The sequence below is a fragment of the Anas platyrhynchos genome, chromosome 12 (assembly GCF_047663525.1).
Source record: "Anas platyrhynchos isolate ZD024472 breed Pekin duck chromosome 12, IASCAAS_PekinDuck_T2T, whole genome shotgun sequence".
Classification (NCBI taxonomy): Eukaryota; Metazoa; Chordata; class Aves; order Anseriformes; family Anatidae; genus Anas; species Anas platyrhynchos.
The window spans coordinates 1,098,710-1,118,857 of NC_092598.1; the positions used below are offsets into that span (position 1 = coordinate 1,098,710).

Consider the following 20,148-nt stretch of genomic DNA (forward strand, 5'->3'; position numbering starts at 1 on the left):
TTATGACAATTTATTCTTCTAATTTTTCAATTCAGAGTATTGTTCTTAAACCTCTGAAAAGTTGTCCATACCCTAAAAAAAATAAAAATAAAGGAAAAGAAAGGAGAAGAGAAGTAAAGCCCAACAACTAACAACTGAATCATTTGTTCCGGAGGGGAGGAACCTCTCCGCTCCAGGTCAGTCGCCAGGTGCTCGCTTACAGGAGAACGTCTCTAAACTTTGAACTTCAGCTCAGCAATCATGAGCCAAATCATAAATAAGTATTGATGTTTGCCACTCTACAGTTAAATTACATCAGGCATCAATGCAATCAACTCATTAGCCGTTTTTTATTGAGCACCAACATTCATTACTTACTTTTCAATTCTTTGATTAAGCAACATATTGCCTGTATTCCCAGTCTACATCTACCAGCTGATTAGCTCAATAATACTGATAATCTTCTCAAGTCAAAAGAGCTGGGAAGGGAAGTAACTGAAATCCCTATGAGCAGACTCAATTTACTCCTTTTGTGTATAACATCAATACACTAAACTACCAGCAATACAATCCAGCAAATGAAACTTCAAATGCACTAAGTTAGAGAGTAATTTTAACAAAAAGTCACAGCAGGTCATTAAAATGCCCCTTAATTGTCTCTAGATCATACTCCGTTATCCTTCAACAACCTTCCTGGCATGCTGAGATTTTAAATCTCTTCTGACTGATGTAAGACCCAGGAACAGAATTGAAGCGTGATTGTCACATACGGAGTCTGAATGCCAAAGGTCAGAACAGCTTACTGGTATGCTGGCCCGCTGCTCCAAATTTTATATCTTTTCTGTCCCTCGGTTATTGCCTGACATGATTTAACAACTGTAATTCCTTATTTAACGATGTCAAAGGTTTTTAGGAAATTGACTGTATTTCACCAACGATATATTTCTTCTTGATTACAGAGTGGTTAAAATGATTTTAAACCAAGACAGCAAAATAAAGCAGTAATAAAATCAATAAAAGGTGCTTAAAACATTCCTTCTATTAGGTAATGGCATTTAAAATATCCGTAGCTTGTAATGGCACTTAGGATATGCCCAAAAATCAATGAGCTAAATTACTTATTGAACTAGTTAATTTGAACATTGAGTTTTATATGTATATTGATAAAACAAGCTACAAGAACGCCGCCTAGCTTCCAATTCCACGGTCAGACGTCTCCCTCTGCTGGAAGGAGCCCCTCAAAGCACCGCCGGATTTGTATTTTTCAGACAAAACCGGCGCTAGAGGACGCAACGCCTGAAAGAGGCCACAAGAGGCCTCAGCTTCGGCCCCAGTGACAGCGAAATCGCGACAGTCGCAGCTGCGAGGTGTCGGGATACGGGACAGCAGCACAGAGCCTGGGGCCTCACCCGGCACTGCCACACTGCTTACACCTCAAAAAACGTGTCCTATGGGGAAAACGTGGAAAGAAGGAATGTGGTGATTTTAAAGCAGTGAGGCGATAAGCACTCTGCCGGCACTTCTTGTGTTAATATCCCCGCGCTGGGTTGGGGAGCAGCCGTGAGGTACCACTGACAAGCTTTGTGCCTGCTGGCTTTGAGTGTGAGCTGCGTCTCTTTTAGGAAACACTATACTTCAGAGAGGAAAATGTTTATTTAAAAAAAGCCTGGGAGCTGTTGTTGCCCACAGAGGGCTCGAGGCGACCCCCAGCAGCCCCCCGCCCGCCCCCACAGCGGCCGGGGCGCCGCGTCCCGACTGCCCCAAGATGGCGCCGCGCCGCCGCCGGCCCGGCCGCACCTTCCCAAGATGGCGGCGGGGCGCGGCCCGCCTCCCGCGACCTCCCCAAGATGGCGGCGGCCGCCCGCCGCCCCGTCGCAGATGGCGGCCGAGGCCCCGCCCGGGCGCGGGGCAGGCTGGGAGCGGAGCCGCGCGGCGGGGAGCGGGGCCTGCGGCGGGCGGGGCGCGGAGCGGGGCCGGGGCCGGGGCCGGGCGGGCGGCGGGCGCCATGCCGGAGCTGGCGGTGGAGCGGGTGGTCGTGCACCCGCTGGTGCTGCTCAGCGTCGTCGATCACTTCAACAGGTGGGGCCGGCCGCCGGGGCCGCCGCCGCGCTGAGTCACGGGCCCGGCCCGCGCCGCGCCGACGGGCACCGGGCACCGGGGGAAGGGGGAACGGGAAGGGAGCGGGGGGGGAGCGGGGACGGGGGCAGGGGGCGGGTGGGCCCCGATCGGCCGGAGCCGGGCCCGGCGGCGGGATCGCGGCCTGTGGCGGCCGCCGGGCCCGGGGGAGGCGGCGCGGGCCGGGGCCGGGGGGGGCTGCGGAGCCCAGGGCCGCGTCCCGCAGCTGCCCGCGGGGCTGAGCGCGGCCCTGAGGCCCCAACTGCCCCCTCCCGGCCCCGGGGCACTTCCCGGGGCTCCTCCCGGGCGGCCCCAGCGCTGATGGGCAGCGGGGGGAGCAGCTCGCGGTGCCCCCGAGCCCCCCGGGCCCTGCCCCGTGACACAGCACCGCGGCCTGTCCCGTGTCACTGCGGCACCGGGTTTGGCTCTCAGTGCACCCGGGCAGGTTTTTTTAACGTAGATCAGCGGTCGGTGACCATCCAGGCCGCCCTTTGTGCCGGCCCGCCCGCGCTGGGAGGTTTGCACGACTGGGGGGCAGCGGCTGCCCCGCTGTTACCTTGTCCCCGAGGGGCTCGGTGCCGGGGCTCACCGCCTTCTCCATTCAGGATAGGAAAAGTTGGAAACCAGAAGCGAGTCGTCGGCGTGCTGCTGGGCTCGTGGCAGAAGAAAATCCTGGATGTGTCCAACAGTTTCGCAGGTGAGTTTGGGTGTCCCACCATATTAGGACCTACCCAGTTGCTCAATCAGGTGCAACACGTACTTTTTTCTTAGGCCACCCTGACAGGCCACAGATTCTCTCCACCTCAAAGCAGCCTGTATCAAACAAAAAAATGCTAACTGCCAGCTGTCAAAAATACTGCTACTCTACCTTTCTCATCCCACATCTTCCCTGTAACATTGTGCCATGTGCAGTGTTTCTGCAGCAGGTGTAAACGTTTTTTAAAACACTGGCAAATGTTTTGGTGCATTGGACTGGCTGACCTCTGCTGAGTGATCATGTCCCAGCTTGCAGAACAAATCACAGCCCTGAGTGCTGATGTGGCTGTTTCCTGCTTACGTAAAGATGTAATGTGTACTTCAGCTTTAATTCTTTTCCTCAGGTTTTGTCCAGTTACAGCACTTGGTCTTTCTTTAAGCTGTTATTAACAGTGTTGAAACAGTTTCCTCTTAAATACTTCTATGTGATAGTAACAGTAGTTTTTGAATCCATGGCTTTCGCTAACCCATTTGTGTTAGTTACATCATTTCCTTCCCAGTGGGACCACTCTATGACAAGGCAAAAATATCCCAGTTTACATACGCGGTTTTTCAGTTTGTATTGAGTTCTTCTCCCAAATGGGGACTTTTTTTTTTGCCAATTTTTTGAAGGCTATTTTTTCCAGTTGAGTTGAAAAAAGTTGAAGAAGTTGTTTTGTTGGTTTTGTTTTGTTTTGTTTTTTACTTTTGACAGCCTTTCAACTATGAAGCTTTAATATTCTTGTAAATTGTAGGGCTGAAACAGCCTGTTCTCAAAATTGAGCTTGTGTCCCTGTGTACATGCTGACTGATGAAATAACGAGCCCTGTACTCAAGGGTAAACAGTCCTTACTTAAAGTGCCTCTTTGGATTCTAGTCGTCCATGAAAGCACTGATTAATTCGCACTGAAAATTAATTTTTCTCTGAGTAGATTTCTGTTGATCAACAAGCTGCAAAGTCTACAGGGATCCTCAGTTTATCATATCAAATGTCTGTGCACAGCGAGTTACTTTTGTGTAAGGGAGGATTTCTCTCTGATGTTTTGATGTTCTCAACTGATGATAACCTACAAAATGTTTTGCATTTTATTTTTCTGTTCTAGAACTGTTAGGAAAGAGAACTGACCAGCGCCAAAATTTATCTCCTGCAGTGTAACATTGCAGAACATTTGAAGCTGTTTAAGATCCGATCTCCCTTAGCAGCCAAAGCTATCCTAAAACATGGTGGTTCTATAAATACTTCTGGTCTAGAAGTTGGATTCTTAAATACTGATATTTTGTTTTATTCGCAGTTCCTTTTGATGAAGACGACAAGGATGATACCGTGTGGTTCCTAGACCATGACTATCTGGAGAACATGTATGGAATGTTTAAGAAGGTCAACGGTAAGTTTAGATTGTCTTGCAGTCATGGATACGCTCCTGGAAACTTCAAAATCTTTGTTTGCCTCAGAAAGTGGATTCATAGCTAAGTAGAAAATTATTTGCTCATGTAAGAAGCTGCTCCGTACTAATTCCTTGCATGGCTTCGCTTTTGCTAATGCTTTTCCATGGATTAATTTGTGCAAGTAGTTTGTGTTCTTAACACATTTATTTATACCTTGTTATTTTTCCCAAGTAACTCTTCTATATAGATGTGCCCTGAAATTGCTTCTTATGAACATAAATATTACAAACACAAATTTCAAGTAATAATTCTATTATTCCTTACTATCGTTTTAAAAACTGTCTTCGCTACTTGGTTTGAGGCTTTAGAGCTGAATGTCCATTCATAACTTCAATTCACATTAATTTTTTTAGCCCTAGGAACAGTTGGCATTCTCATGGAACAGTTTATATTTCTAGAATTTTTACATTCTTAGATGTCAGAGTTTCAAGCTGACAGATCCCAGCATCTGCAAAATTAGTACATGATATGAAATAGTCTAGTTATGAACCTAGGAGTAAAGTAATTGATGCAAACTAAGATTAGTAAGATGTCTTTGTCACTGGTCATGTCATTGTCTTGCCTGCTCAGATTCATTTTTTCCCTGCTTTACACTCGTCTTCTGCATGCATCAGATTTTCACCCCTGATCAGTCTCCACCTAAATCTTTCTGTTGTCTTACCACATGGTTCTGATTTAGAATCCTTTCTGTTTTTTCTCAGCTAGAGAAAGAATAGTTGGTTGGTACCACACAGGCCCTAAACTACACAAGAATGACATCGCCATCAATGAACTGATGAAAAGATACTGTCCTAACTCTGTAAGTGCTGCACTTTCTGTTTGTTTTTTCACTTGCTCTTCCTGAATGGGAGACCTGGGAACCCCTGGCCCCTACCTTTGTTATGGGTGATACAGTTTGTTAAAAACTGACCTCAAAGTCTTTTGAAACATCTGTAGATGTCTGGAGACAACACCTGAACAGCCAGCATACCATTGTTAGGGAATGAAGAGCTGACTTGGGTATTTTTTTCTAGTCCTTGAGTAAAACTTGGGTTTCTGAAATGTTTGCTTTTTTGCTTTTTTTTCCATAAGGTGTTGGTGATTATTGATGTGAAACCTAAGGACTTGGGGCTGCCCACAGAAGCTTATATTTCAGTTGAAGAAGTTCACGATGTGAGTATTCAATGTTTCCATTAAAAGATGAGTGTTAGTTTCCCGGGTTTTCTGAAGGATGCACATCCATGTGGCTGGCAGCCAAAATCTGCTGAAACCAGAGTTTAATCCCAGCAGTGGTGTGAGCCTTTCTAACTCAAGTTTTCATCCACCAATGCACTTGGAAGAAAAGCTTTGTGTTACAGTTTGACCTCAGGAATTCCACAGTTCCAGCTTTCTGTATGATTTAGATGCTTCTTACCTGTTTCTGTCACTTCCATGGCCACAGTCACTGATTGGAACCCTTATAACTTGTCACTTCTGCACGTATGTTTGCAGAAGTATTCTGAGTACTTGTGTGCTTATTCATTTGTTCACCAGCCAGTGTTGAACAGGCAGGTCAGGCATGAGCAAAACTAAGTAATCACTTGCAGCACTCTGCACCCAGGTGATGTACAGTAGTAAATCAGCTTCAGCTTTTCATTTCCAAATGTTTGATTTAAATTACATTCTGAACATATATAAAGAAGTTTGATCCTCTCGCCTTTCTGAGGCCCTCACTAGAGAGAGAAAGCTGTTTCCAGTATTACAGGTCATATATCTGCGGAATTTGTTCTTAGTTATGTGAATTCACAGTGGTCTCAGTAGTGCTTTCTGTTTACAGCTGTATACTGGTCTGGGTAATGACTTTGAAAACAGACTGGTAAAACTCATTCTCAGTAGTTCAGGTGATGGCTCTCTTAAACATCTTCCTTAATCTCAGTTGTGTAGATTTTAATTTGAATTAGATTGATTCACATTAGTATTGTTTTCTAGAATTGCATACTTCTAACCAGTGACAGCCAGGATGACAAAAGGTGTCCTAAAGTGTAATAAGGTTATATTGGGAAAGAAAGAAATGAGGATATTTAGTGAGATTTTCCATTTTACCCACTAGTAGACCAATAGACAAATAAAGTACATTAATTGAAAATTGCACAGAGCACAATAAGAAATTGCTAGCATTTCTGGACTTGTGGCAGAAATACTAATTAAAACAAGAAAAAGGCAGCTTTTCCTCTCTGACTATATGTGGACTATATGTAACTACTTTGCTAAATTCATTAGTACAGTTTCTTATACTCTATCTGAAACTGTGTATTTTTAAAAGGCGTTGTGATTCACTTACAAACTTCTCCCCTTAGCTGTGTACTTCAGTCCCACGTTGTTTTGCCCTAATTTGACCCATTGCTTCTTCCTGATGCTGTCGTGCAAACAGGCCTCAGTTAATCTTACGCTTAACGTTGTTCACGTTGCCCCTGTTCACTTGAGACACCTGTACTGGCTGGTCTGTGAGTGTCTTTGTGCCTGTAGCCAGCTGTGTGCCCAGTCTAACCCTGTCCCTTGTGTTCGTGCCCCTCCAAGGATGGCACTCCAACCTCCAAGACGTTTGAGCACGTGACCAGTGAGATCGGAGCGGAGGAGGCAGAGGAAGTTGGTGTTGAACACTTGTTACGGTAAACACCTTTAAAATCAAAACTTTCTCAGGCGACTTGCCCAGGGGAAAACAGGGTCCATCTGGCATCTCCCGGTGCCAGCTTCCTGGAGGAAACGCAGAGCTTGTTAAACACGCTGCTCAAGTTCCAAGAGCGTATTCATTTAGCAGTCTTGCTTGGCACGTTCACTTATTGCTCATGAAACGTGTATCTGCCCACTTAAACTCCATCAGATGATGAAAACTACGTAGTCATTGTATCAAAGCTTTGGAATATTGTGGTTTGGGACTGTCTCCAGCCACAGCATACCTCACAGGAGGACTGGACGGGTGCGTGGCAGGTTTATCTCTAGCTGACGAATTGGCAAAGCTCGCCAGTCATCAAGAGAGCAGTCACCCAATCCAAGCTGTTCAACTTCTCAAGTGTCAGAAATTCTGATGTTTTATTTCTTAATATCCCTCTAAGTGGTGTTATTAATATTATTCCAAATAGAACATTTGTGCACCACAGGATACAACAGTGACCTATTTTAGATACACTTTCTAATGTAAATCAGTTTGTTCTCATTCTTTGACTTAAAGCATTCAGTTTAATTGTCCTTTATCTGGGCTTGAAAGTGCTCTTCTTTCTAAGCTGGAACGACCTCTCAGTGACTATGCATAGCCTGGAAACGAGCATGCAGTGTAACTTTCTGATGCTGAGGCTTTGTTATGTGTGTTTCAGAGATATCAAGGATACCACGGTGGGCACCCTGTCCCAGCGGATCACGAATCAGGTCCATGGCTTGAAGGGACTGAACTCCAAGCTTCTGGACATCAGGAGCTACTTAGAGAAAGTAGCCATGGGCAAACTACCCATCAATCACCAGATCATTTACCATCTTCAGGATGTCTTCAACCTGCTACCAGATGTCAACCTGCAGGAGTTTGTCAAGGCCTTTTATCTGAAGACCAATGACCAGATGGTGGTAGTTTACCTGGCTTCTCTTATTCGTTCGGTGGTTGCCCTGCACAACCTCATTAACAACAAGATTGCCAACAGGGATGCAGAGAAGAAAGAAGGACAGGAAAAAGAAGAAAGTAAAAAAGAGAGGAAAGATGAGAAGGAGAAAGACAAAGAGAAGAGCGATGTCAAGAAAGAGGAGAAAAAAGACAAAAAGTAAAATGTGTAGTTTTTTTATTTGTAAATTAAAAATCTTGTAAACTAAATCACTTTGCTGCTGGGTTCTTTTCCTTTGCTGAAAGGGTCAGTGCTTTGTTTGCCTCTTCTTTGATGCCTGCTTTTTGCATTTGTTTATAACATGGCTGTATAGGCCTACTCAAACTGGCAGCTGCTGCAACAAGGAGAAAGGCTGGGTGGTTTGGGGGTCTGAGCACTGAGCAGGGAAGGGGGAAAAGCCAGGGTGAGGTCTTTTCTCTAAGCACAGCACTCTTCCTTCCCCCGTGCTCATCTCCTTCACTGACAAGTCAACAGCTGAAGATTTCTACTGCAGCCTGTATTAAAACTTGCTCTACATACCTGTTTCAGCTGTCACTGTGAGTTTTCACTATTAGCTGAGACCTGACTGGTTCTGAAGCACCACAGAGCAGGAACAAGGATGTTGCTGTATGGGCAGCTGCCTTCTGGCTCTAGCTTGTGGTGGGCTGGTAGCTTTTGGTACCTCACCAAAAAGAAAAAAAAAGCAGCTATAAAGTATGTGCCTGGCACATGGGCTCTGCTGGGGTGGAAACAACGAGGGGGGGGAAGAGAGCAAGGGCTCATGCTGGAGAGGAAAGGCTGTGTGTGTGTGTGTGTGTGTGTGCCACCACTGCTGCACAGAGCAGCGTGCCTGCCTCCCAGAGGAGCAATGTTCATTACCACATCATGTTTTGCAGTGTGAGTGCATATTTGCATATTTCAGGACTAATTCATTGTAATTAGCCAATTTTATGCAATATGGACGTCTCTATATTTAATCTAGTCCCGATTTGCAGTCCCTGGGCACCTCAGTGCCCTGGCAGCACACAGATGGCACTGCTGCTGCTACAGCTGCCAGCGACTGAAGCAGCCCCACAGCGAGCTCCCCACCTGCCCAGTGAACCCCAGAGCTTGTAGGGAGTCAAAACATTTGTGGAGACACTGAGCCAGGCTGAGCTCTGCAGAGCCCCAGGCTGAGGTGACGGTGGTGGTGCTCAGGAGCCTGCCCTGCACGTCCTGCAGCCCCGTCCTGCATCGCCAGCCCCTGCCAGGCCACCTGGCTGCTGGCAGGAGGGACGGACGCGTTCTGCAGCACAGCTGCCCCTGAAACTGAGCCAGGAAGCTGGAGCTGGGGCTCTGTTTGGCCTCATCCCCTGCAGAGCGTCCCCTCCGTGCCACAGCTCCCTGCCACCTCCCTGGTGGATGCCAGCGCTGCCGTGCCTGGGGCCAGGAGACAGCAAAGTGGCTGGGGCCAGCCCACAGCGAGCGAAATTTCCTCTGGGGCTGGGCTGTGCCGCACGGAAATGAGCTCCCACTGCGCAACACCAGCACAGACCACTGACAAAACAATAATACCAGCTGCAACAGCTGCTGAAAAGCAGGCACGGCAAAGTCCCTGGCTGCTGGCTGTCCCCCGGCAGTATGAGTGGCGGGTTTATTTACTGCTGCTGTGGTGGATTTTTTTTTGTTTGTTTGTTTCTTTTAACCAAATGCTGCAGTCCCGGGGCTGCTGGCCTCACCTGCCTGATCCCCAGCACTCCCCGCGACGCCAGGCAGGGACACACACCTGGGCAGCTGCTTGTCGTTTATTGCACAAGAAGTCGGCATCACTGAGGCAGGATGGTGCAGTACAAAACTATCCGCTTACCAGTCAAAAGCTATGGCAGAGCTTTGTATCCACAGACTTCAGATATGTACAGATTTACACACCAACGCTCGCAGGGGCCATGCCCGCGGTGCCAGAGCCGGGACCCTGCTGCCAGGAGCCCTGGGGGCACGGCAGGATGAGGGGCAGGGGCCTGGTGGCAGGGGCCTGGTCCTGCCCTCACCGCAGCTCCTGCCACCGGCCCGGCCGCGGCACAGGGAGGGCAGCAGGGCTGGGTGACCCTCGAGCCAAGCGAGTGCTGTGGTGGCCGTGCCGTCCCCACCGAGCGCCAGCTCGGAGCAGCACGCCGCTTCAGGATTCAGTACAAGAGCTCGGAGGCCTCACGCTTGTGAATAAAGCCAAGCAGCAGCCAGGGCCAGGCTGGGGGCAGCCCCGGCCCCAGCAGCACCCGCTGTGACCCTTGCTGGGTGCAGGACGGGGCCCCAAACTCGTACATCTTCACAACCCCCTGAGAGTCAGCTCGAGAGCCGTTGCCCATCCTCAGCTGCATCTACTAAAATGCCACAGAAAGGCAGAAAAAACTGGGGGGTGGGAACAGCCCATACCTAAACCAGGTCTCACTTTAACCGCATCTAGGAAAAGCCTCAGGCAGGCTCCAGAAGTCAGAGCCTCTGGACAAAGCTGCTGCTCCAGCAGAAGTGCCTTTCCCCATGGGGGGTCTGGGGGGTCCATCGGTGTCCCCTCACAGGGACCTGCGGCCACAAGCTGAGTTCAGTGAAGCTACAGGGAGCAGAGAGAAAGAAACTGCAGAGAAACGAGGGGGTTTGGCTCCAGCTCAGTTAAAGATGTTGGTGCCTGTTTCCAGGCGTGCACAGCGCTTCAGTGCGAGGTTTCTCACCCCTCTCCAGGCACAGAGGAGCCCCTTTAACACTGACCAGCCGTGGGACAGGGGAGCACAGCCCCCAGCAGGCAGGAGCTCAGACCCTGGGGTCATTCCCGAGCCACCCCAGTGCCCCCCAGGACTCCCAGCGGGGTGAGGGGGGACAGGGAGCCCAGGCGCACGCTGCGCACCCAGGCTGAGCGGAGACTGGCTTTGGCACCCACCTCCCCATCACACCTCTGATTAATTTTGGGAGGCACACGTGGACCCGTTTCCCCCAGGGCTGTGTTAGTGCAGGTCTCGCACAGGAACAAGAGCAGAGTCCGCAGCCGCCCGCACACCATCCCGTGAGGCAGCACCCGGCAGCAGGCAGCACTCGGGCACCTCCGGAGTCGCTGGGAGAGCACCGAGGCTCCGTCACTCCTGGCCAAATCCTTCCGTCTCCTCGATGGCGTAAAGCAGCTTCTCCTTCAGCTGTTCGTAGCTCTTGTACGGAGGCAAATCCAGGCGGTTAAAGCTGGTGAGACAACAAAGGCTGTGAACAGTGACCCCAAATCCCCTGCCGCCCTCCTCCCCCTGCAGGGACCCCTCCGGCCTCAGCAGTTCCATCCCAGGGGACTGCCAGTGACGGGGACAGGACAGGGGGCACCGGGGCCCCACGCAGCCGGGCAGGGACCGTGAGCAGTTGTCCCCACGCAGCACTGAGGAGAACTGACTTACCATGTATGGCTCCGAGGCAGCCACGTCTCTTTGCCAACTTTATCGATGCAGAATTTCTGGGGCCCGTTGCTGCCTGTTAATTATGAGCAGAGCAAATCTCATTACACGATCGGGAGCTGAAAAAGAAAACCCTGCCGTGCCACTACAGCCAGCAGATCCCATCGGCACACGCCCTGACAGTCCTACAGGCACCCGAGGGCACAAATCCCCTGCAGCACTCCGACAGCCTGCTCTGACCCCTTTGCAGAGAGAATGCACAAAAACACAAAATGAAGAAGCTGAAAACTACATCCACAGCACACGGTGATGGCAGCGCGTTTTGTAAGTGGGGTGATCAAAGACCAAGTGTGAAGCACACGATTTGCGCCCGCTGGACGGAGCGGGTCCATCCGAGCATCATCAAGGACCTGGCTCAGGAGGCCTGAGTCACCGAGGTGGCTTTTTGACAAATTGTGACTGCTGGCTGGGCTCTAGGGGCCTGGAAAAAAGCTAACGCAGCAGGCAGAACAAACACATGGGCTAGGTTAGCTGCTTCACTTGCATCAGCTCCGGGAGAACAACAGAACACCGGTACGGGCCCCAGGAGTAGCAAAGGACAAGGGCAGAATAATGCCACACGCTGTGGGTTTCTAGAAAAGGAGCTTCATCACACACCAAAAAATCAAACATAAGTCAAAAAAAAAAAATCAAATCTCATTCAGAATGACATTACGACTGCACTGACGAAGCTAACTGTGGTGGCACGGCTCAGCCTAAGGAATTTGTCCGGGCACAGCACGCACCAGACCGAACCGCCGCGCCCAGACATCACCACAACTACGTCACTGCTGCCAAGTGCCCTCAAGTCTGGGGTGGAAGTGTGGAAAACCAGGTCCCAGCCTCCAGCCCTGGGCACTGCCACCACCCCCCCACATGACCCAAGCAGCAGGACACGCACCGATGAGCTCGGCGAAGCCCCCGACCGGCAGGCGGCAGGTCCCCGTCACGAACTGCAGCAGCCGAATCCTCTTCTCATTGTCCATCTCCTTTACCACCTGTGACGACAGCACACCAGGAGTGGGACCCCCATCACCCCCACACCCAGATGGGCCAGGGCACCATCCTGCAGTGCTGCTCCTGCCACGTTCACCCCACGCTCCGGGCCATCCCTGCCTGCCCCAGCCCCACGCAGGGGATGGAGGCGCTGGGGCTCACCTGCCAGAACCACTGGATCTGCTTGCTGTTCTTGGTGTAGTGCCGGTAGATGGTGTTCTTCTGCCAGTCGTTCATGTCGATCTCCTGCATGCCGCACAGCATCAGCTAGGGACAGGGCACAGTCAGCAGGGGCACAGGAACAAGGCCCCGCGCCCACACATCACAGCACCGACCGCTTCGGTGCGGGGCTGTGCCAGGCACAGGCTCCAGCACAGGGCACGGGAGGAATCCCTCGCCTCTGATGAGAAGTTTCCCACTAACGGGCCCTACAAGCAACCCTGCAAACCTGCCACCGGGTGGATGTACAGAGCTGACGGGCAGAGCCCGAGGTTGGAGGGAGCAGAGCCCGTGCACCCCAGCAGCACCAGGCAGCCTGCAGCAGGGTGGGAACCCCGCTGCCCCTGCGCTCCCCATCCCAGCGCGGGCACCAGCTCACCTCCAGCTCCTTCTCGTCGAAGTACCGCAGCCACTCGAGCGGCACCACCTCGTTGAAGCCGTCCAGGAAGGCCTTGGTCTGCTCCTCCACGCCCCGCGTGAAGCGCCAGTCCGTCAGCAGCCTGGGGAGGCAGGGGGTGGTCAGCCAGTGGCACTGGGGCCGCTGCTGTCCCTTCCCATCAGCAGGGAGGCAGCCGGCCTCGGGGGGCCCAGGGAGCTGCAGGGGTGCGTGGCGGGGACCCCCTCAAGCCCTCCCTCTGCCCCCACACCCAGCAGCAGCCCCGAGCACAGAGCAGCAGCCATCGGGGAGCGAGGGGTGCAGACCACGTCCCCTGGCTGCAGCCTGCTGCCCGCAGGACAGAGGCAGCCCCAGCCAGCGCTGGGTGAGCGGCCATGGGACAGGGAGAGCAGTCTCACCCTCTCTCCCCTCTCCTCTTTCCTGAAAGTACTGGCAGCTGCCCAGCAGCAGGCAGCCAGACCGCAGCGCAGCTCAGTGACCGCGCCAGCCCATACTTGTCACAGGCCACGTAGCCAGGGGAAGCAGCCACGTCCCAAGCCCCACGTTCCCACCCCAGAACCGCCCTAAAGCCGGGGGGCCGGGCACCCAGCGGGGCATCGGGACCAGACTCACATGATGTACTCCTCCTTGTTCTCCTCCGTCACCCGGATGCTCTCGCCGCCCTCCTTCAGCTCATGGGTGGTCACCTTGCCCAGGATCTCCATGTCCTGGATGAAGTACAGCTCCAGGCCGCACTCCTCCAGGCTGTTCTCCCTGCAGGAGGACACCGGGACGTGATTTCTGGCAAGGCACCGCGAGGGGCGGCGGGACGAGCGCTGCCTCCCCCCAGCACAGGTCCGGCCCCGGGCCAGGAGCGTGAGGCACTCACTTGGTCCAGACGATGGAGTTGTAAAACTCGGGGTCGATGGACTCCAGGTCCTTCAGCGTGGGCCGCTTGTTCAGCATGCGCTTGTAGAAGGGCAGCGTGAAGCCGGTATCGATGAACTTCCCGTGATACAGAGCCTGACGGGGGGGGGACACTGGGTTACAGGGGCCCAGCACGGACCCACAGGGACACACAAAGCTCCACCGCAGCCACGGGGGACAGGGAACAGCTCCCCACAGCCAGGAGCCCCCCCACCAAGCCCCCCTGGCTGGGGAAGGCAGCGGGAGGCTCGCCCGGCGCAGCCCCTCTCCCCTCCCCAGCGCGAATTCCACCGCGTCTCCTTCTCCCCTCGCAGCTCTATTAAGAGCACTTGTTTAAACAGAGCTCTGCTGTGGCTTCCCTGAATCCCTGGCTTCCAGGAGCCCCAAGGCAAAGGCAGCCAAAAATAATGCAGACGCTTGTCTAGAACAGCCCAGCGGTGAGTAATAGTCTGGGGTTTTATTGGTATCCTGCGAGGCGCAGGGCAGGGCAGGACAGGCGGGGGACCCGGGCAGGGCGCAGCCGCCTCCCGCACACACCTCACAGCCCCGGGACAGACCCTGCCCCGAGCCCGGACCCCCGGCAGCCCCGCGCCCACCCGGGCCGGGCGATTGAAGGCACAAATGGCCCCGGGGAGGGCGAGACGAACGGGAGGAGCCACGGCGGGGCCCGGGCAGCTGGAAAATCTCACACTGCTGGGGCTAAAAATAGTGCGGAGCTGCAGACCCGACAGCACCTGGGGTGGCAGCCAAGGACCTGGAGCCATCCCCGCAGCACAGCCCCCGGCAGCGGGGTCCCCTCGGCCCCACAGCCGTCCCCAGCCCTACAGCATGTCGCCCCGCTCTGGTGCAACCCCTCCAAGCCCACTCTGGGGACCAGCACCCGAGCGGGAAGGGGTGTAATGGGGTGTAGTGGGGTGTAATGGGGTGGCTGCTGGGCACAGCTCGGCTGCGGGACGCCGCGTCGGGCTCTTACCATGGCAATGAAGCGGCCGATGAAGCGGAAATAGGTGAGGTGGTCGGGGTTGATGGAGGAGGCAGGGTTGATCTGCAGGCAGTAGTTGTTTTTGCCAGCGTACTCGAAGAGGCAGTACATGGGGTTGAGCACCTCGTGGGACAGGAGGAAGAACCATTCCCTGGGAGAGAGCGAGAGCGGTGAGCAGCGGCTCCTGCGGCCACCGCAGGCTGGGTCTGCCGGACGAGGCTGCGCCCCGGCACAGGGGACAGGGACAGGACAGCCCCTGGGCCTCTGCAGCTCGCCTGCACGAAGCAAGTGCCCAGCTCCTGGGCCCTGCCGGGAGCTGGTGAGGGCATCGGGCACCACAGGCTCCAGCTGCCTTTGCAGAAGTGCTGAAAACGGTTTGTGAAGTGCTTTTGGAGGCATCAGAAAGAAAATCCCTGCTGGGCACGGAGCTCGGCTGGGAGCAGGAGGCATCCCAACGGGCACCGAGCAGCCCAGCCCCTCGCACACACACACAAATGCACACTCACGTGGCTGTGCACTCACACCCAGTGCCCGTGGGCACCCGCTCTCCTCCCACACCCCCCCAAAGCCCGACCGAAGCAGCGCAGGACGGGCCCCGCTGTCCTTGCTCCGCTCCCCGGCCGCGGTCCTCAGGCGCAGAGGCAGCCCCGGCATCCCGTCCGTGGTTCTACCCTGTGGTAGAACAGCATGACGTAACCTACCATAGGGTAAAACCACTGGCAGGACACGGAGAGACGAGGGAGCAGCGGCCCTGCCCCACAGCCAGCAGCAGCAGCACGAGCGGCAGGGTGGCGGAGGGAAGCCCAGCACCACGCCGGACACCCCAGGTGAGCCAGACGGGGACACGGGGACAGACACGGGGCTCCCCCCCTCCACCTGGAGGCGCAGCCCGGCGCCACGCAGCTCGCTCCTCGGGGCGGTGGCAGCTACGGGCTGGCAGCAACCACGTCCCGCCACGTCCACCCTGGCACGCAGCGACTGTCCCGAGAAACACCAGCACCTGTGAGCCCCGCACCAGGCTGCGGGGGGAAGAGGCAGCACGACCCATCGCCCCGGGGTGCTGGCGTTGGCACTCGGGGGCTATGGAGAGCCCCAGGGGGGCCCCCAGCCCTCCCTGTGCAATGAACAGGCTGGTGCAGTGCCGTGGAGGAGTTTCACCCTCCCCAAAGCTCACAGTTTCCAGCACAAACCCCTCTGGCTCCCCGCAGAGGGGCTGGGGACCCCGAGCCCAGCTGCCTGACGGGCCACCCCGGCAGCCCCTCACACCCCAGCACTCACCTGGCGATGCCGCCGTAGTCCAGGCCCTCCTCTCCCCGCATGATGATGTAGAGGCGGCGCCGCAGGTCGTACGGCTTCATGTTCATGATCTGCACGGGGACACGGGGAAGCGTCACCGCGGGCTGTGCGCGAGGGACAGCTCTGCACCCCAGGACCCCGCGCCCCTCACCTGCTGGAAGGAGTCCTCGAAGAGCGTCTGTCGGGAAACGCTGATCTTCACGTGGCTGGGCAGGGCGTTCGACTGCGGGCAGGGCACAGACAGGAGGCTGTGAGCAGGTTGGCACAGCCACTGCCCCATCCCCAGGCTGTCCCCGTGTACCGGCGGGCCCAGCGGCCTCGCGCCGCTCTACTCACGTGGCAGAGGAAGCGGAACTGGTGGTACTTCCAGCGAAAGCTGCGGTCGTACGCCCCCGGCGATCCCCCCTGCTTGCTCCTGAGAAAGCAGCAGGGGCTGGGTCAGGGCATGGCCCCACAGCCCGACACCTCCAGCACCCGCTGCCCTGCCCCTGCAGCCTCACCACCCACGGGGGGGAGGACAGCCCCTGTGCTGCAGTTGGAGCCAAACACGGGGCCCTAACCCCACTCTCAGTGTGCAGGCAACAAAGCCAACCCCTCTTCACTCACTCCACGTTGGGAGCACACCAACGAGCTGTGAGCAAGCTCCTCGAGCACCAGCCCTGAGCACTGCAGCCCCGCTGCTGTCCCACCAGGCGCAGAGCCGGGGCTTGGCCCAGCACCACTTACCCGGACTCGAATCCGGGGCGCGGGTCCTTGAAGGTGGTGGTGCGAGTGTTGTGGTCCACGAAGTAGCGCACGCCCTCGTTGGTGTACTTCATCTCCCAGCCGGGCGGCAGGGGCGGCTCCTGGATCATCCTGCGGGCAAGGAAGGGGTCACCCAGCTGCCGCCTGGGGGTCTCACCCTGCCCCACATCGCTGCCCTCGGGGACCGCCTTCAATTCACAGCTCCGTGCCAGGCAAAAGGATTTGGGGGCGGAACGAGCAAGCAGCTGCCTGCGCCCCGAGGCAGGAGCCCTGCCACCCTGAGCTCTCAGGAGCCCAGCAGGGTGAGAGGAGAGCACCTCCTCCTGCCTTACAGCTCTGCTGCCTCTCCTCACCTCGGTCCCAGCTCCCCCCAGCGCCCGGGGTCGCAGTTCCCAACCCTCCCCAGCTCCCCCAGTGCCCGGTCACTGCCTGCATCGCTCAGAGCCCTAAAGCTCAGCCCCCCCTCAGCCACCGCTCAGCACCTGGGAGCCCAGCGGCGTTTCAGAAACCCCCAGCAGCCTCCCCAAACCTCCCTGCCCACCCCTCGGGCTCCTACCCCTGCGTGCGGGGGTCTTCCCACTGCGTGGTGCGCGTGTTGTGGTTCACGTAATACACTCGCCCGTTGTCCTGTCTCTTCTCTAGGAGAAAACAGAGGGGAATTGTTAGCTGGTGCCCCGGGAACACACCTTGCAGCTCACAGGAGTCTGTCAGCTCCCTCCTCCCCTCCTGCACTGCCCCGAGTTGTTTGGAGAAGACAAAATAAATAATTTTACGTTTTCCCTGTGCACAGAAGCCGCAGTACCCGGGGGAAGGCCCGCTCTCCCCAGGCCCATGTGTGGGGGCAGCAGGGCAGAGGCTGGCGCCCAGCCGCGCACCCTCCTACACAGCCCCGCTCCCTGCGGCTTTGGGGGCGCCTCCTCCCCGCACAGCCCTGCTGCTGGGCACACACGGGCATAAAATCAAGGCACCACTCACACCAGCATCGCTGCGGGACAGGCTCTGCCTCCCAGCCTCACCGCAGGCTCCCCAGCACCCCCTGTGCCCCCCCCCAGGCACTGAACACCAGGGCCCCCCAGCCACAGCCGGGCACCCCGTCCCATCCCGGTGGCAATTCCTGCACCCGCTGTGCGCCCCCTGAGCCCCCAGGGATGGGGCCCACCCCACGCACACCCCCCCGCACGCAGCCCTGCTCCATGCCGGGAGGGATGCCCTGCACGCGCTCCCCGTCCCCGTCCCCTCCCGGTGTCCCCTCCCACAGCCCCATCCCGCTCCTGCAGGGCTGTGGGAAGCGGCTGCGGTTCCCAGCCCGGGACTGGGAGCCCAGTGGGGGTTGTGCTGCGTCCACGTCCTTCACCCCACAGCCCCCCCTCAGAGCGCTGTGCCCCCAAGGGACCAGACTGAGGCTCCAGGGAGCCCAGGGATGGGACACGCCTGCCACCAGCCCCACAGAAGCACCAGGCATGGCTACGGGGGACGGGGGCTTTAGCACTTCTGCTCCTGGCTCCTGCTGAGGCACATCCGATGACCAACCCCACATCCACCCCAGAACCCTATCCGCCCGGGGTGCTCACTCCGAGTGGGCTCCCCCAGCTGACGCAGGAGCTGGGTCACCCAGTCCAGCACCAAAGGCTCCGGCACTGCCCTCGCTGAGCCCCTGCCCTGCCCCTGGAGACCCCCCCTCAGCCACCCAGCCCCTCGCTGCCCTGTCCCAAGCTCCCTGCAGATTGTTCCCTCTCCGGGTCCCTGCAGGGGGCCGCTCTCTGCCAGCCCTGGCAGAGCACAGCACTGCCAGCCAGGAGAGGGGCCCTCTCCTCCCTGGGGGTGGCACAGGGGCTTTGCAGAATGTCCCAGCACCCGGTGTCCCCACTGACCCCTTTCCCAGTGCCCAGCAGCTCCCATTAACGTCCCCTCCGTCCCACCAGGCACTCGCCACCCTCACCACCAGCCCTCCCCAGCCCGGACACGGCACAGCAGAGCCCCGGGGGTGGCAGCAGCACTTGGGACACGGGGACAGGGCTGAAGCCTGGGGCAGAGCATCCCGGGAGGCACATGCGTGGCAGCAGGACAGGCCGCCGCTCGGCACAGGGCTCCGGGGACGAGCGAGGAGTTGGATCCCCAGCCTCTCCCCCAGTCCAAAGAACAACCACAAACACTTCTGCATTCAGTAGCTGAGAGAGAGAGAGCTGGGAACTCCTCCAGGAAAAGAGAAAAAAGGAAAGGGAAAAAAAAAAGGGAAAAAAGCTGGATTTCAAATCAGAGACTGAGCTAGTCATGGGCAGCCTCAGCCCCACACGCAGCGCAGCACCGGGAGCGCTGTGTCCCCACCGAGGGCACCCCTGGCCCGGGGCAGAGCAGGACGGCTGGCAGGAGGCACAGGCAGGTGAGGAGGCTCTGTACTTACCCCAGCCGGGAGGAAGGGGGCCGAGAGGATCATTGTCGGACGGGGCGCCGGACGACTAGAGACAAGAGAGGGCAAAAATACAAAATAAAAACCAGGGCACGGGCGAGCGGGAGCAGCAGCGAAGGCGAGAGCCGCGCAGCCTCTGCTCTGCGCTCGCCTCCCCTGGGCCCGCAGCTCCCAAAGAACTGAAAAAACAAAAACAAAACAAAAAACAAACAAAAAAAGCCTTGCACACTCAGGGGGTGTTAAAAAAAAAAAAAAAAAAGCACAAACCAAACAGAGGCTGGAGTGGCCAAGGGGGCGGCCGGGCAGGGGCCAGGCGCGGCGCAGGGCGAGGAGCGGGACCGTGCCGCAGCCCCCAGATGTGCGCGGCCGCTCGGCTCCCGCTGGCCCGGGCGACCATCCCCATCAGATACACCTCCAGCCTCCTCCAAGAACCACACACAAGAGGGAAAAAATATCGCAGGCCTTTCCAATGAAATCATTCCCACAAGCCCTGTCCACGCCCAGCGCTTCCTGGCGGGGCCCGCGGCCCCCCTCCTCCCCGGGCAGCGAGCGGGCTGCGGGATGCGCCGCACTGAGGGCACATTCATGCCTGCGCAGACGGGCGGCTCCCCGCGCCCCCAGCCCCCCCGGCAGGTTGGGGGCCCCGGCACAAAGCACCTTTCTTCTGCCCCGGGCGGGCAGAGCCGGCGGCCGTCACCCAGGCTGAAGCAGGGGGGGTGCCGGCACAGCCCCCCGACCCCGCTGGAGGTCCCCGGGGATGGAGGCACAGCCCCGACACCTGGGGCTCCAGGGGAGAGGGAGGTGAAATTGTAATGGTTAAATAAGACACGCGTTGTTATGAGAGGCCTTTTCATTGCACCTCCTAAAAACCAGCCACCGGAGAGGGGCCAGGGGTCCCGGCG

At 56.4% G+C, this 20,148-nt stretch overlaps 2 protein-coding genes across 3 annotated transcripts in view; one reads left to right on the plus strand and one right to left on the minus strand.

The window, feature by feature from the left end:
• Positions 1 to 1,984: 1,984 nt before the first annotated feature.
• PSMD7 (proteasome 26S subunit, non-ATPase 7) lies at positions 1,985 to 8,089 on the plus strand. Its single transcript, XM_027465851.3, has 7 exons — positions 1,985 to 2,058; positions 2,700 to 2,791; positions 4,122 to 4,214; positions 4,977 to 5,074; positions 5,347 to 5,427; positions 6,811 to 6,902; positions 7,605 to 8,089. Exons 1-7 carry the CDS (start codon positions 1,985 to 1,987, stop codon positions 8,041 to 8,043), a joined length of 969 nt encoding a protein of 322 aa, XP_027321652.1. The 3' UTR covers positions 8,044 to 8,089.
• Positions 8,090 to 9,625: 1,536 nt separating this feature from the next.
• The window catches only part of WWP2 (WW domain containing E3 ubiquitin protein ligase 2), a 31,432-nt gene continuing 20,909 nt past the window's right edge, over positions 9,626 to 20,148 (minus strand). The window contains exons 1-15 of one of the 2 annotated variants that reach the window (XM_038185370.2): positions 19,514 to 19,698; positions 19,241 to 19,295; positions 17,396 to 17,477; positions 16,822 to 16,950; positions 16,432 to 16,510; positions 16,247 to 16,318; positions 16,078 to 16,166; positions 14,791 to 14,950; positions 13,780 to 13,913; positions 13,524 to 13,664; positions 12,894 to 13,014; positions 12,458 to 12,562; positions 12,201 to 12,297; positions 11,264 to 11,336; positions 9,626 to 11,060 (exon numbers count right to left, since the gene is read on the minus strand). In XM_038185370.2, the coding sequence (XP_038041298.1) occupies positions 10,961 to 11,060; positions 11,264 to 11,336; positions 12,201 to 12,297; positions 12,458 to 12,562; positions 12,894 to 13,014; positions 13,524 to 13,664; positions 13,780 to 13,913; positions 14,791 to 14,950; positions 16,078 to 16,166; positions 16,247 to 16,318; positions 16,432 to 16,510; positions 16,822 to 16,949 (1,299 nt within the window). In that variant the 5' untranslated portion in view covers position 16,950; positions 17,396 to 17,477; positions 19,241 to 19,295; positions 19,514 to 19,698 and the 3' untranslated portion in view covers positions 9,626 to 10,960. Of the gene's footprint in view, positions 11,061 to 11,263; positions 11,337 to 12,200; positions 12,298 to 12,457; positions 12,563 to 12,893; positions 13,015 to 13,523; positions 13,665 to 13,779; positions 13,914 to 14,790; positions 14,951 to 16,077; positions 16,167 to 16,246; positions 16,319 to 16,431; positions 16,511 to 16,821; positions 16,951 to 17,395; positions 17,478 to 19,240; positions 19,296 to 19,513; positions 19,699 to 20,148 lie in introns of those variants that run through there. The other variant, XM_038185368.2, reaches the window with a different exon arrangement.